This window comes from Ochotona princeps, chromosome 17, assembly GCF_030435755.1.
Source record: "Ochotona princeps isolate mOchPri1 chromosome 17, mOchPri1.hap1, whole genome shotgun sequence".
NCBI classification, from domain to species: Eukaryota; Metazoa; Chordata; class Mammalia; order Lagomorpha; family Ochotonidae; genus Ochotona; species Ochotona princeps.
The window spans coordinates 36,218,994-36,235,001 of record NC_080848.1 but is presented as its reverse complement, the minus strand read 5'-3'; the positions used below and the strand labels follow the sequence as shown (position 1 = coordinate 36,235,001).

Below are 16,008 nucleotides of genomic sequence, written 5' to 3'. Positions count from 1 at the left end.
CCCTCAAGAGTGAACATCGAGATGTTATTATGTACGGGGGAGACACATCACCACACGGCTTTGGTGTTCGGTGACCCCAGAGGACTGACTGCACCATGCTACATTCAGTGAGCTGGTTTCAGTGGTAGCAGAGAGAGGCGGTCTGACAGTATCCAGCATGTGCGTCCAGTGCACTTGCAGGGGTTGTGTCCACGTAGCCTGCCCTTGCCTTTGGCTATGTTGATACTCCCTCCTGTCCTCATCCCACATCTCACATTACACATTCCTCCAGCTTTTACAACCTTGCTCCACACCATTAGCCATCTGCCCATCTGTAACCTGTCCTCCCACCTACAAGTGGAAATGATCTTGGCCCTTATACTACCACTGCCCATCATGGGAGCGCGGAGCACCCGCTCATCTGTGTTCTGGTGACCAGGGCACATTTGTGGCTCCTGTCTGCCCACTCCCTCCATGTGTTTGTTGGAACCAAGAACGATGTCTGCTCTGTCTTGCTTCACTCAGACATGTGCTGGCAGCGGTCCCAGGCTCGGGGGGTGCAGGAATCTCACAGCCAACAGCATGACCTCTGGCTCAAGAAGCTCAGGATCCAGTGTGGGGAGGCTGAGAGGCTGGCTTGGTGCTTCTCAATAGTGTCCACCTTGGAGCATTAACTGCTCCCCTTCTTGAGCCCCCTCAGAGCCCCCTATCTGGTCTTGTTTCCAGTTCTGTATGACCACTCTGCCCTACCCTACCCCTAGCTCAGCTTCTGCACTAACCTGGAGGAGGGCAGAGCAGTCGAAGCTGTGGTCTGGTGTGGCTATCTTCTTGCTCCCCATTCTGCCCTACTCCACTTATTACGCATGCAACTTTTGAGTGGGATGTTTAAATCTAGTGGACTTTGGTTGATTGCCCTTTTGTGTGCTAGTGTAGGCAATGGAATGGATGAAAAAAAAAGCAGGAAATGACCCCTGTCCTCGGGGAGAGCAGGCTTAAACACAGGACACTCAGAGCTGTTGTGCACATCGTGTTTGCTTGGAGACGGAGCAGGATGGTCACCCCTCGTCTGCAGGAGGTATGTTCTCAGATCCCCCAGTGGGGTAGTGCCAGTTTTGTGTGCTGTTTTTTCCTACACATACACATCTATGATAAGGCTACTCTATAAATTAGACACAGCAGAGCAGGCGTTTGGCTGGTTGTGACCCCTACATCCCATATCAGAATGTCTGGGTTTGAGTCCCAGATCCACTTCCAATCCTAGCTTCCTGCTGATGCATACCCTGAGAGGTAGCAAGCAGTGGCTCATAGACTGGGTCCCAGGCACTCACAAGGAGACATGGATTGAGTTCTTGGCTATAAGCTTCAGCCTAGCCCAGTCCTGGCTTTTGCAGCCATTTGTGGAGTGAGTGAGATCATGATACTTCTTGTCTTTCTGTTTCTCTGCCACTCAATTAAAAATAATAATAATAATAATATATATATATATATATATTACAAAATGCTATTTAAAAATCAGGCATACTGAGATTAACAACAATAACTAATAACTAAAAAGGGAGCCCAGTGCAATGACTCAGTGGCTAAATCCTTGCCCTGCATACACCAAGATCCCATATGGGCACTGGTTCATGTACCAGCTGCTCCACTTCCCATCAAGCTTACTGCTTATAGCCTGGGAAAGCAATAGAGGATGGCCCAAAGCCTTGGGACCCTGCACCCACGTGGGAGACCTAGAGAAAGCTCCTGGCTCCTAGCTTCAGATCAGTTCGGCTCTGGATGTTGTGGCACCTTGGGGAGTGAACCAGAGGACGAAAGATCTTTCTGTCATTCCTTCTCTTTGTAAATAATGAACCAGAATGATTATTGTAATAATTGTAATAAAAGCTTGTGGATATGTTCTCATCTCAGAATATTGTTATTTGCCACATTTCAAAGGAAGCAGCTTACGGCTTCCCCTTTTACTCCAAATTGCTAACATCACTGTTCTTGCATGTTGGGATCATTATTAAATAGGAAAAGTGTTGCCTGGACCCAAACACACTAATCACACGACAGCCCATGTTATCCTTGAGATGGCTAACGGCCAGTGTGGGTATGCTGGACAGAGGGGCAGGACTGAGCAGGGTGGTGGAAGGTTTTTCATTACCATACTCAGAATGGCATACACTTAAAAAAGAAAAAACTTAACACGCTGCTTATTTCTGGAATTTTCCACTTAATATTCTTGGACCTCAGCTGACAATGGGGAGCTAAAACCACTGAAAAGTGAAACTGGTTAAAGGGGGGACTCGTGTGTACAAAGCCATGTGTGTTGTACTTTGTGGACAATTTGAGGGGTTTTCAGGAGTTGTTTTATTATTCTTATTACTCTGTCTCTGCCTCGTATCCTGACGTTACTATTCAGGCCCACATAGTGGGTGACTCCCACTACAAAACAAAGCAGTGTACTCAGTGTATTGCGAAGCACCGTGTGTGAGTTGTGTTTAGGTGTAGACAGCGAGTGCTGTGGTTTTTAATGATGATTTAAAGATATTATTAGTCATTTAATCACTGCCTACAAAGTGCCAAGCCTAATGCCAGGTGCTTGACACGTACTGTCTTTTCTATTCTCACAACCTCATTAAGTAGTGTCTAACTAATGGGGGGCTGGTGGGGATAAAAAAGTGGAAACTCTAAGAAGCAGAGTCCATTTCCCTTAGGTCAGACAACAGGAAAGAGGCCACACTGGGACTCGGAGCCAGGTACGTATGGCTGCCAGGACTCTGCTGTTGGCGGGGCTTGGGTTTTAGTGAGGGCTTCATCCAGGCAGGAAGCAGAGTGGGCGGTGGAGATGCCTTGGTGGGTAAAGGCTGTGATGGCAGCGCTAGCAGGCAGTGGTGGTGGGCAGTCTCACTGCGAGAGCACAGGATTCAGGGAGAGGCAGCTGGCAAGGGAGGTGAGTGAGCTGCCTGAGCCCAGGGTTCCCTGCACTTTCCACTGGGAGGGAAGGGGGCATGAGTCTGGTTGAAATAAATCTCCCTCGGGAATACCTAACTGCTCAAGAGGCAGAATGGACAGGGTTCAGTCATCTGGCCACAAAAGAGATGTTGGCTAAGTAAAGAAATCACTTGAGATAACTGCATCCCGTATCTGAGAGCCTGCACTCAAGTCACGGCTCTGCTTCTGATTCCAGCTTCCTGCTCAGAGGGGGCGGGTGATGGCTCCAGCACTTGGGTCCCTGTAAACCGTGTGGGAGACCCAAATGGAGTTCTGTGTTCCTGCCTGTGGCCTGGCCCAAGTGCTGCAAGCGCTTGGGGAGTAGGCTGGTAAATGAAAGAACTATGTCTGTCTCTGCCTTTCAAACACAAATATTTTGAAGATTTATTTGTTTATCTGAAAGGCAAACTGGGGGCCAGTGCAATGGCTTAACTGGCTAATCCAGCATCCCATATAGACACTGGTTGTTTTCAGGTTGCTTCCAGCTCCCTGCTCGTGTCCTGGGAAAGCAACAGAGGACAGCACAGAGCTTTGGGACCTTGTACCTGTTGGGAGACCTGAAAGAAGCTGCTGGCTTTGGATCGGTTCAGCTCCAGTCGTTGGAGCCATTTGGGGGAGTGAACCAACGGATAGATCTTTCTGTAAATCTGCCTTCCCAATAAAAATAAATAAATCTTAAGAAAAGACTTATTTAAGTAAAAGGGCAGTGAGAGTGGGCATTTGTTTACTAACAAATCAGAAGAGGCAGATAGAGTGATGCTGCGTTCACCCAGGCATCCCCTTCCTGAAGGCCCATGGGCAGCCACAATAGAGGACTCGAAGTTTTCATGGTAACCCCAAACCCCTCACTCTCAGGAAAGCCTGCAGGCTCCTTGGCCTCCACTCATTCTGCTTTTAACACTCTTATCAGACCTGGTTAAGGGGCTTCCCAGCAACAAGAAACAGGACTGCTGGAGACAGGCGTGTGACAGGTAAACGGACAGCTGACAGCCCAGCAGCGTGGGCGACAAAGAGCCAAACAGCAGAACACGGCCACAAAGGGTGTCTGGCCTTCCTGATTTGAGGTGTCAGGGTGACTGCAGTGCCTGGTGCCCTTGGTGAGAGGCCTGGAGCATTGGTGGAGCAGGGCCTGGACTGCTGCTGAGAGGCTGGGAGACATCATGGGGCAGTAGGTGGGGGACATGGATGGAGGTGGATCAAGACCTTGGGAGGAATTCAAAGGGTCTTACTTAATGAGATGTCTATAAAATGCTTGTTATTTTTATTATGGTCATGGTAATAGGGCTTAGAAGACTACTTAAAATAGAAAACATTTTGTCCTCTGGGGATAGGCTTTAACTACCTGGAGATTGTGACAGCAATGTCTCTCTTATTGTGTCCCCCTAATGAACTAGATAGATACGAATTTTATGGAAAACCAACATACTGGACGCTGTTCTTGTAGCATTGCATGGACTAGTTCTAATTTTGTTTTTTAAAATTTATTTTATTTGAATGGCAGAGCGGCAGAAAAACAGGTCTTAATTGTCTGGTTTGCTCCCCAAATAGCTGCAACAGCCCTACCTGGGGAGCTTTTAGGAAATCCAGTGTTCAAGCTTCCTTCCCAGGCCAATTAAATCAGCAACTGGTGGAGAAGGGGCACCGTGTAGGCCTTGTTTGTATTGTTGTTGTTTTGAATTAATTACTTCTATTTGAAAGGCAGAGAGATATAGACAGAGATCTTCCATCTGCTAGTTCATTCCCCAACTGTCTGCAGTAGTTAGGGCTGAGCTGGACCAAAGCCAGGAGCCTGGAGTTCACTCTGGGTCTCCTACATGGCGGACGGGGTGAGCCAATGATGGCCTCCTCTCAGGGCTCACACAAGCAGGAAGCTGGGAGTGAGAGCAGAACCAGCACATGCACCTGGGCACTCTGACATAAGATGTTGTTGTGGCAAACAATTTTAAACCCTGTGATCAATGTCCATTCTCCCTTCTCCCCCTCCAAGATTTCAGTGAGCAGTATAGTTGGCACCTTTGTACTAAAAAGGCCCCAGCTATGTGGAGACCTGTGACAGCAAGGCATCCCCCCCGGGAAGACATCCCACTCCTGGCAGGCGGAGGCAGGAGAGCGCCTTGTCCTAGTGGCCCAGATGCCTGGACCTGGGCATCGTCTGCCGTGTGTGGTGGGAGGAGTGCTGGCCCTGGTCCTCTGAGGCAGCACTGACCCGTCTTCCTGGAGAAAGTAGAATGGACTCCGGACCCAGTGGATCTTACAGCTAGCCAGGGTTTCCTAGATCCACCCTGCCGCACCCGTCTTCTTTTCCTAGAGGTTCTGTCTTTTGGCTCCTTCCCATCCTGCTCCCAGCTCTCTTTTCAGCCTGGGAGTGTGTATGTGGGTGTGTCTCTGTGTGTATCCTAGCTCCGACTGAGCTTCCTATGTTGCTGACCGGAAGGCCAAGCCAGGATTTCTCTCCCTGAAGGACACCAAGGCCATCCCTTCCCTGGCAGTTGATTCTCACTGGCCTCAGTCTGGAGGGGCTGGCCGGTGTGTTGTGTGAGGAGGGAACAGTTGATTCTCTGCCCCAGTGTGATTATGACAGCCAGGCAGGGATAGCAGCCTCCGGCCAGGCATGTGCGGCTCCACTCGGGCTGGACTCCAAAGGACCCGGCTGTGTGACTGCGATTTGGGCACATTGTGTGTGTTTGGGGGGTGGGGGGAGGGCACCGGTGCGTTCTACTGGATGTGATGTTAGCGGCTGTCTCGGCTTCTGCCACAGTAATTAGAGGGCTGGAGCAGGCCTGTGATTTGTGTGTTCTCAAGAACACGGGGCAGCGATAGAGCATTCCTGCATGTAGGGCAGTGTGTGTGTATGTGTGTGTGTGTGTGTGTGTGTGTGTGTGTGTGCATGTGCCGTGCTTGTCTCAGCTTTGGCCTGTGGAGCCCGGGGGGCTGCAGGTGTCAAATTCCCTTGCTATTTTTAGGGACCCTATCAGCCCAGCTGTCTAGGGAGCTTGGGTATGTGTCAGTAGGAAAGGCCACCCTCCCTGTTGCTTTCCTTGACACTCCCATGCAGCCTGCCTCCACCACTGGCTCTTACCCCAAGAGCCTGCTTCTCTTCCCTGCCACCCTGGACGCTGTGCCGCCTGCTGCGCCCTGTGTACCTGGTCTGCTCTGCCATCCTGCAGGCTGCGGGCTTTCTGCACTGGCTCCCGCCAGGGTCAGGCCGCTCTGGCGGCGGGAGGGGCCTCATCGAGGGCGGCGCCCGGGGCGGGGCTGCAGCAGAGCTATTTTGAGCTTTAACGGAGCAGCCGCTAGAGGAGACTGCTTGCTCTGGGCTGCTCTGGGCCAGGCCATGCGGGTGAGTGTCCCTCTGACCCCCACCCCGGAAACGTCCCACTCAGGCTCTTTCCTGATTTAGGAAAGGAGGGGCCTTTTTGTTCTTTTTTTCCAGATGTGACTGGAGTGGGTGGGGAGTAAGGGGTGGGGCTGCTCCGGGCTCCTCTGGGAGCCTCTCCGTGAGGAAGGGGTTTACCCAGCCCCAGCAGCCTCAACTCAAAAGCCTTTGAAGAGAAGAAGAGGCTGGGACCCAGCACCCTGGGCCTGACTCTTAAGTTTGGGAGCTTTAGAGAGGCTCTGTTTTCTAAACCCTGGGTGGCACCCACAAGTCTGCAGGCTGAGACATGCCTTCAACACAGAGCTTGTAGGGCGTGGGGAGGGGGTCTTCATTCCTAGCAACTGTTTTCTTCCCAATCCTGCAATCCAGCCCCGTCAGGCCCTGAGAAGTCTTATCGCTGTGTTGTGTTGCTGCTACATCTTCCCCCACCCCCACTCCTGTAAGTCAGGGAAGAAGGGCCTTGAGAGGGGAGGGCCCGTCAGAGACCCTCTCGCCATCCCAGCATGGCCTCTTCCATTTCCGTGCATGCAGATGGCATCTTGGGCTTGCCTGGCCATCCGTAAGTCTCTTTTTTAGCAGCGATTACTCCAGAGAAGTAAGTTCCTTTAAAAAAGAAAGTGAACAGAAACTTAAGCTGCCACCCTGTTCATTCTGTCTTCCCCCTACCCCCACCTTGGCCCCAATCACTCAATCCTTCCTAGCCACCAAGAGTAAGGTTTTCAGTTGTGTCAGCACTTGGCAGTGTGTGGGCCAGGCCTGCCTGGAGTGGAGGTGCATTAGAAGAAGCTCAAGATGTGCCTGTGACCATTTGGATCTCTCTGAGCCCACAGATTGCCCCAACTGGCTATAGTGCCAAGGAGCCTGTGGGCAGAGGTGCTGCACAGAGCTCCCACTGTAAGAGGCAGGTGCTTCCTAGCCAGGCTCACCACCGTCCCACCCTGGACCACCAGGGACACCAGTACCAGGTGGGTCACAGACTTAGGACTGCACACAATGCTGGCCAGGTGGATGGCAAGGAGCACACGAGGGGGGGTAGTGAGGGGCTCTAGGGGAGGGAGGACTCCAGCAGGCTGGACTGTTGGAGGAAACTCAGGCCCTTCTGCAATTACAGGGGCAGCAGGAAGCAGTCTCGGTACACCTGCTTCCTCTATGCGACAGTGACAACGACCAACACTTGACTGCTTTCTGTTCCGCCCTGAGCAGGGCAGGCGGGAGCGGAGGGCGGGGGGTGGGGTGGATGGGGATTGGCTGCAGTTTGGGCCGCAAGCTGCTCAGGGTGGCCATGGGTGTCCCTGTCAAACTCTTTCACCTTCTTCTCTGGCTTGCAGTGTGTGTTTTTTTTTTTAATAGATTTGTTTTTAAAGATTTATTTATTTTATTGGAAAGGCAGATGTACAGAAAGGAGGAGAGACAGAGAGGAAGATCTTCCGTCCGATGATTCACTCCCCAAGTGGCCACAACGACTGGTGCTGCGCTGATCCGAAGCAAGGAGCCAGGAACTTCTTCCCGGGTCTCCCACACGGGTGCAGGGTCCCAATGCACTGGGCCAGCCTCAACTGCTTTCGCAGGCCACAAGCAGGGAGCTGGATGGGAAGTGGAGCTGCCGGGATTAGAACCAGCACTCATATAGGATCCTGGCGCGTTCAAGGCGAGGACCTTTACCATTACACTATCGTGCTGGGCCCACAGCGTGGTCTTGCGGCCCCTCCCTGTAGAGTTCCCCTCCCTGTTTGCAAAGCATACTCAGGTCATGGGCAGAGGGGAGCTGTGGTCCAGTATCCACCACCACGGAAGAACAACAGCACAGGTGCATAGAGCAGGGTGAGGTCTGGGCTTGGAGGTTCTTGCTGGGGGACCGATGTGGGTGTGAATCTCAGATCTGCCACTTGGGGCTGTGGGCCTTGGAGACCTTCCGAGCCACCTTTTGCTCCTCCGTGAGGCAGGAGTCACACTGGTGTGTATCTGCAAGGGTGTGTTGTGAGATTCCCGTGGGGTGATAGTCATGGAGGACTCAGTGCAGTACCATGGTGCAAGCTCAGCTAGGGACCGTCATAACCACAGGAGTGATTTCTCCTACCCCATTATTCTCTGCTCTGTGCCTGAGATGAGTTGGTGCTAGTCTGGGACAGGCAGGGAAAGGGTCCCCTGGGAGCTGGTCTCTGTGCCTCAAATGAGACAGGAGAGAGAAGGGAGAGGAGAAGGCCAGGCCCCTCTCTCAGAGCTCGAGCTGTGGCAGAGGGGAGAGACTCGGGCATTCTCACCCCCACCCCTCAGGATCACCTGCTGCTCCTGGACTCACAGTGGGAGGGTCTGATATGGAGATTTGGCCTGGCCTAAGGGGCTGCCTGTTGCGGGGTCACAGAGGAAGATAAGTTAGCGAGGGAGTGTAGCCCCCGCTGGAGCTGTGGGGGGTGAAGCCCAGCCCAGCCCCCTCCCTGAAGACAGGAGTCTGTGGGGGTCACCATGGATGGTCCCTCAGCCTGCTTCTCGGGTTTCTCCTCTTTGAGAACAAGTGCCTGCAGCTGTTGCCTCCGTGGTGGTTTCTTTTTTATTCATTACTTAGCAATCTTTACAATAAAAATAAGCAGTAAGTAACAAACACGTAACCAAATAAACACGAAGTATCTCCTCTGTGACTAATTCAACAGTTTACAGGAGTATTATGAACGCTATTTGCAAACCATTTAAGTTCCAGGCTTTTTGACTGATGTGATTTTATGTGGAATTTTCAATATGGTTGCATTGTCCATGACTTTGCCACCATTTCCATTTAACAGTGATGTAATAGTGTGTTGAACTGACACTGTGGTTCACCTAACCATGACCTAATTCTAGGCATTTGGCTTGTTTCCAATGCGGAGTTGTCATCTAGAATGTGTCCATGAACATCTGCCTGGGTTTGGGTTTACAGGTTTTTTTCTTGCCTTTTTTCTGTTTGTTTTTGAGATTTACTTATTTTTATTGGAAAGGCAGATTTACAGAGAGGAGAGACAGAAAAAGAGCACTTTCTGCTGATTCACTCCCCAAATGGTTGTGACAGCTGGAGCTGAGCTGATCTGATAGGAGCTTCTTCTGGGTCTCCTACGTGGGGGTAGGGTCCCAGGGCTTGGGCCATACTCCTCTGCTTTCCCAGGCCACAAGCAGGGAGATGGAAGGGAAATGGAGCAGCAGGGACCGAAGCCAGCACCCATATGAGATCCTGGTGCTTATAAGAGGAGGGTTAGCTAATTGAGCTGTCATGCCAGGCCCTTTTCTTGCTTTCTTAAAGGCAACTCATTAGAGCCCCATTCTTGAGGTTGGGATGGCCACGCTGGGGGATGCTGTGTTTTGTGGCTATTGTTGATCCACAGAGCTGCTAAGCTCTTTGAAAGTGTGCTTGCCCTCTCCTAAAGCCATGACATTGAATTTGCAATCTATTTATTGTTGCTAAATTCAGAGATTATTCCCCCCCTGCCCTTGTTTGGACTGCACCCTTAGGGAGCGAGACAGTTGAGCATGACTCTCAATAGTCTGCAGCTGGGAGAAGAGACTGGCTGGGCTTGTGCAGAGACCCCGGTTCGCCAGCGTGTGGCCTCACGCTGCTGGGGTCTTTACCTGGAATGCATGGGGACTCAGCAGGGAGGGCCCATCGCTGCGACTGCAGCAGGCTCATCCTGAGCGTTGGCTTCTCCTCCCTCCCCCTAAGGGAGCAGCTCAGCAGCAGCACTGAGGGAGGCACGGGAGCATGGCGGGCTCTCCCTCCACACATCCGGAAACTCTGTGTGGAAGGTTGACCACTCCTAAGCACTGCCCACTCAGCCATGACTTGGCCCTGACCCCTAACCACTGACCGAGTGTGTCAGCCAGATTGGGCTGCTAAAGATGACTCAGTCCCTCTGATGCCCACTGAACCTACCAGGAAGGACAGTCCAATGAGGGGGCAGCACAGGCCCTGAAGTTAGACCAACATGGTTTAAATCCAAGTTCCACCACTCACTAACTTTGTGACTTCATCTCTTTCTCAGTCTTTTTTTCTCATCAGTAAAACAGGTGTGTACTTCCATGTCATGAGAACCTTATCAGATGTACCTAGAAAATCGACATTAAATACCTTGTTCAGGCCCATCCTGTTGTAGGCATTCATTCCAGCTTCATATTGGAAATGGCTGGACTTTATAGAGAGGAAACTGATCAGAGAGGCCTTGGCCCAGGACGCCCTGCTGCTCGGGGAGGGGACTGTGTTATAGCTGTGGCTGCCATCTTGGGAGTTCTTTGCTGTACTGCACTGGATAAAGATGGCTCCTTTTTTTTCAACATTTTGACATTAATTTTTAACTTTTTAAAGATAATATACTTTTGACTTACATTATAGTAGAAGCTTTATGGTGTTGCTAAACAAATAGTCCAGCAAATAAAAAATAAAAAGACTACAATCCAGAAAGAAAATAGGCAAGGACTACAAACAATAATCCAGTGAAAAGATGTTCAACTTTATTCATATACATTTTTAAATAATCACAAGATTAAAAGGAAGAGTGACAGAAAGAAAGACGGAATGATCTGGTTCCCTCCACAAGTGGTCACAATGGCCATGGCTGGGCCAGGTGGAAAGCAGGAGTCTGGAACTCCATCCAGGACTCTCACGTAGATGGTGGAAATCCAAAGGCTTGAGCTATCACCTGCTGCCACCCAAAGTACGTTTGCAGGGAGCTGGATGGGAAGTGGAACAGCTGAGACTCAAACCAGTGCTCTGATGTGGGATGCCGGCATCACAGGCAAGCAGCTTAATCCACTACACCACAACACCAGCCCTCGTGACTTGCTTTTGATCCTCAGCACATCTTAGTTAAAATCTGGCGTTAAGGAAGGAAAGGAGCAAATCCAGGCTCTTGTGCACGAAAGCTGCAGAGGGAGTTTCTTCTGGGGAGAAGGCCACATTCGTGTTCCAAGGATGCTCGTAGGGAGCGGCTGATGCAGAGCTGTGGGCTGACTATCCATGGGCAGGCGGGACCTCCCTGGACAGTCTGAAAAAGTGAACAAGAGATCACAGAGCAGATGAGCTCATTGAACACTTAAAACGAGAGACATCTTTTTATTTATTTAAATATTTATTTATTTTTATTGAAAGATACGCAGAGAGGAGGAGAGACAGAGAGGAAGGTCTGTCCACTGATTCACTCCACATGTGGCCACAATGGACAGAGCTGAGCCGATCCAAAGCCAGGAGCCTGGAGTTTCTTCTATGTCTCCCTCGCAGGTCCCAAGGTTTTGGGCCATTCTCAACTGCTTTCCCAGGCCACAGGCAGGAAGCTGGATGGGAAGCAGGGCCACCGGGACTCGAACTGGCGCCCATTTGGATTCCAGTGCATATAAGGCAAGGGCTTTGCCACTAGGCTACTGCGCCAGACCTGAGACATATTTATTTGGAAGGCAAAATTTCAGAGAGATAGAATCTTTTTATCTTGTTGGTTTACTCCCCAAATGACTGTGCCAGCCGGGGTTGAACCAAGAGCCTGGAACTGCAGCTGTGTCCCCTTGTGGGCGGTATGGGGCCACTGCTTTCCCAGGATCATTCGTAGGGAGCTAGATCAAAGCAGAGTCAGCCAACCAAATTAAAAATAAATGATTGAGCAGCTGGTTTGTGATGCCAGCATCCATCATATCAGTGTTGATTCGAGTCCCAGGTGCTCCCCTTCTGATCCAGCTCCCTACTAATGGCCAGGAGAGAGCAGCAGCAGATGATCCCAGTGCTTGGAGACCCGGAAGATGCTTCTGCCTTTGGCTTGGCTCAGTGCTGACCGTGTGGGCATCAAGAGAGTGAACCAGAGAATAGACAGTCTCTCCTCCCCTGCACTCTTTCTTTGTAACTCTTTCAAATAAATCTTAGTAAAATTAATGGAAGCAGAAATTTTCTAATTTAAACTCTAAACCCATCATTAACTGTTAGGAGAATGAAAAAGGGTGCGTGGGCGAGTAGTTGAGATGCCCGTGTCCTGCCTCAGAGGGCCTGGATTCCACAGCCAGCGCCTGACTGTAGGCAGCAACGCTGGCCCAGTGGCTGGGATCCTGCTTGGACTAAGTTCGGGGAGGCTTGGACTAAGTTCCCGGCTTTAGCCTCTGCTCCATTCTGATGTTACCTGCATTTAAGAAATAAGCCAGTGGAGGGAGTACTCGCTCTCTCTGCCATGAAAAGAACAAACAAAAACCTTGAGTGGACCAGTTCTTAAAGCCCACTGAACAGCTGAGACCATTTCATGAACAGAGGTGAACGCTGACAGCTGGTTTTCAGGAGGGCAGCCCTGGGTTCCAGCCCGCATGAGGGGCTCCCTTGTCCCTGGCAGGTGACTGTGGCCTGCAGGTAGAAGGCAGAGTGACCAGGTTAGCATAACAGCTGCCTTGGGCCCGTCCAGGGTCGCAGTCCCTCAACCTTTGTGGTCTGAAGATCAGGAATGTCTCTCCCAGCCTCCCTGAGTGCTGGACCTAGAAGGGACGTTAGCCGTCTTCCGCACTGGTGCAGCCCCTCGACCTCCACAGAGACCCAGAGAGGGAAATGGGCTTATTCAAGGACACACAGCCTCCAAGGGTAGGAAGTTCCGTGTGCTGTGGCCCCCTTCCCCCATCACTTCCCTACCCTGTGTGTGACCTTTTGAGTTTGGTAACCTTGCTTCTCCCATTCCTTCTCCCTCCTTTCTCCTTCTCTCCTACAGTGACTGTCCCCGGCAGGTCCCGGCCATTAGGAAGACACCAAGTCCCTGAGAAACCCTGCCCCTCTTTGTCTCCTCCAGCCCAGGGTGCAGGCTACCTTGGGCACCATGGCCTTTTCATCCAGGTTCGCCTTCTGGGAGCAAAAGGAAAGTTGGATTTCAGAATCTTTGTATCTTCCCTGCATCTGGCATGGTGTGCTTGTGGCTGGAAACAGGCTTTTGAGCAAGGGAGCTGTGTGTGTGTGTATGTGTGTGTGTGTGTGTGGTGCTGGAGAATGACTAGGGGCTGGTGAACTCACCCCTCTGTCCTGATGGGCTCCAGCGCTGAGTCACGCTCTTCCCCACTTTGGGTAACCTGAGCCGCCTTTTGTCCCTCTGGTGCCCCTCCACGCTAACCCTGCACCCTCAGTATGCTGCTCTGATGTACTCCCGGAATTGTGGGCTGCTGTGTAGGGGCTGCTGGGCACCACTTGGTTCTGAGACCTCTAGAAGATTGTGGGGGTGAGGTGGGCAGCGGGAAAAGGGACCAAGACAGGGTCAGCCAAGAGCGAGCCAGCCGCCTGGGTGCAGAGGATGATCCAGGCTGCAGCAGCCCTGGGCGTGCCTCTGTGCTGGCGTACAGTCCCTGGCTGGGCTATGACCTACCACCGCCAGAACCCTGCGGACAGGGAGGGACCTGTGAGTCAACCCGAGGCTAAATCCAGAGCTGAGCTCAGAGCTGGGTGTGGCATCCCAGACACTTTGGGGGCAGCTGGTGTTTGCCCCAATGCCTTACCTGCCTGGGGCTGGCCCTTTGGGGTCCCATTTGGAGCTCGTGAAGGACACGGATTGGACTTGGATTCTGGGCCATTCCCGAGCCTGAGCTAGCAGCACTGCATCCAGTAATGAGTGTGTGTGTGTGGCTTGCGAGCTTCTCGTTCTTCCTCTAACCTCTAATGCATGGTGTGCCTACCCGCGGGCAGGACTGAGGGGAGGGGACAGCAGGTGCAGGCCCCCACTCTGCTGCTGTCAGTTCCCTCTGCACCAGCACCTCCCTCTCCCCCCTTCTCTGCTCCAGTCCTCTCGGGAAGATTTGCCAATTTTCCTCTTCCGTTGATCAGTGCCCCAAGGTAGCTAATTGGAGCTCAAATTTCCCATGGGACGCTGTTTCAAATTAGAGACTCCCCCTCCCCCCCAGATGGATAATGTAAATGATTCTGGATGTTTCCAATCCGTTAGGAATTTAACAGTTCTTCTAGGACTCCTCCCTCATGCCAGGAAAGAAAAGCCTGCAGAGGGTCGGGTGGGAAAGAACAGAAATGAGACCCCCAAAGACAGCCAGGGCCTTGGCAGCAGAGTTGCTGGTGAGGAGGAGAGAGGAGTCTCTGGAACTCGAGCTCCAGGCCCTCTGTGCCAGTTGGAACCGAAGGCCCCTCAGAGCTCCCACGTCATCCATCCCTTTACCTGACATGTTAGGGGGTCTGTTGTTCTCCCCAACTCTGTCCCTCTCCCTGGCCTTGGACAGACAGTTCCTTCTCTCCTTCCGCACCCTGCCCCGAGCCTGGGGGTTCCCTTCCTCGGCTGCAGGTTGGCAGTTTTGTGGGTCTGAGGCTGGGACAATATCTGAGCTCCTGACTCCCTGCCGGTGCCCGATGCCCCGAGTCCTGCCTCCAACCCAAGCTCAGCTGTCTGGCAGGGCTTAAGAGCCGAGGGAAGTCCCCTCAGGCCCCAGGCACAAGGCCAGGCCAGTGTCAGCATGAGGGGGCCACCCATACCCTCTTCTCCCATTTCTGTGGGCACCCATGCCAGCCTCAGTCACTCTCCCTCAGCCACTGGGTCAGCAACCTTTGTTCTCACTACCACAGGGGACTTCAAAAAGTTCACAGAGAATGAAAGAAAAGTTCAAACTTCTTGCATGATTTTTTTCATGATGCATTTTTTTTAAGATTTGTTTTATTTCTATTACAAAGTCAGATATACAGAGAGGAGAAAGAGAGGAAGATCTTCTGTCTGATGATTCACTCCCCAAGTGGCCGCAACGGCCAGAGCTACGCCGATCCGAAGCTGGGAGCCCAGATCCTCTTCCGGGTCTCCCGCGCGGGTGCAGGGTCCCAAGGCTTTGGGCCATCCTTGACTGCTTTCCCAGGCCACAGGCAGGGAGCTGGATGGGAAATGGAGCTGCCGGGATTAGAACTGGCGCCCATATGGGATCCCGGCCCATTCAAGACAAGGATTTTAACTGCTAGGCTACCTTGCCGGACCCCATGATGCTTGTTTTTAATGAACCATTTATGAACCCCTCAAGTGAATGTTTTTTGTTTTGTTTTGTTTTTCACTGAAATAAATGTCTCTCCCTTTCATTTTCCATGAGCTTTTCCAAGTAGTCTCCTGCTAATCTGAGCTATGAATGCCTTGTAGTTCAGCATTATTGAACTCACTGGGTCCTTCTTGCGACTGTGCACTCAAAGCCATCATGTCACTTATGGGTGGACCTCCTGAGACAACCCCAGTGGGCGAAGGGGGCAGGTCACTGGGACCAATGGGGGTGTGTATAGGGATCGTCACCCCCACAGAGGCTTTTCATTCTTGAAGTCACTGTGGACAGCTCTGGTCCCATGGTGGGGCAGCTGTTGCCTAGGACCCCTCATGCCAGAACTGCTGAAGCCTACAGGGCAAGGGTGGGGAGAGGTGGCTTTTGCTCTTTGGGAAAATAAGGCCATGTCACTTGAGTGCTGTCTGCCAACTCTGACCCGCCAGTGACTCCCACATCTATCTCCCCCCAACCAGGTTAAAGAGGAGGACAAGACTCTGCCAAAGCCTGCCCCCTCTGGCAAGGAGGAAGGGGCTGTAAGTGCTTCTCCAAGACGCTCTGTGTGTATGTGTGTGTGTACCCAGGTGGGCTGGGCTTGCCCCATCCTTGCCAGTCCTGGTGTGGTTTGACTAGAAAGGGCAGAAAGTGCATTGTGTCAGGGCCAGCCTGGGATATTGAAGGTGCTGTGGGGATCTCCCCTAACC

General features: G+C 51.9%; 1 protein-coding gene across 6 annotated transcripts in view; it reads left to right on the top strand.

The window, feature by feature from the left end:
* The window catches only part of MYO18A (myosin XVIIIA), a 94,046-nt gene that overhangs the window by 29,533 nt on the left and 48,505 nt on the right, over window positions 1-16,008 (top strand). The window contains exon 1 of one of the 6 annotated variants that reach the window (XM_058676709.1): window positions 6,205-6,295. The exons of the other annotated variants lie outside the window; for them this stretch is intronic. Coding sequence (XP_058532692.1) covers window positions 6,290-6,295 — 6 coding nt within the window. The 5' untranslated portion in view covers window positions 6,205-6,289. Of the gene's footprint in view, window positions 1-6,204; window positions 6,296-16,008 lie in introns of those variants that run through there. 6 annotated transcript variants of the gene reach the window in all.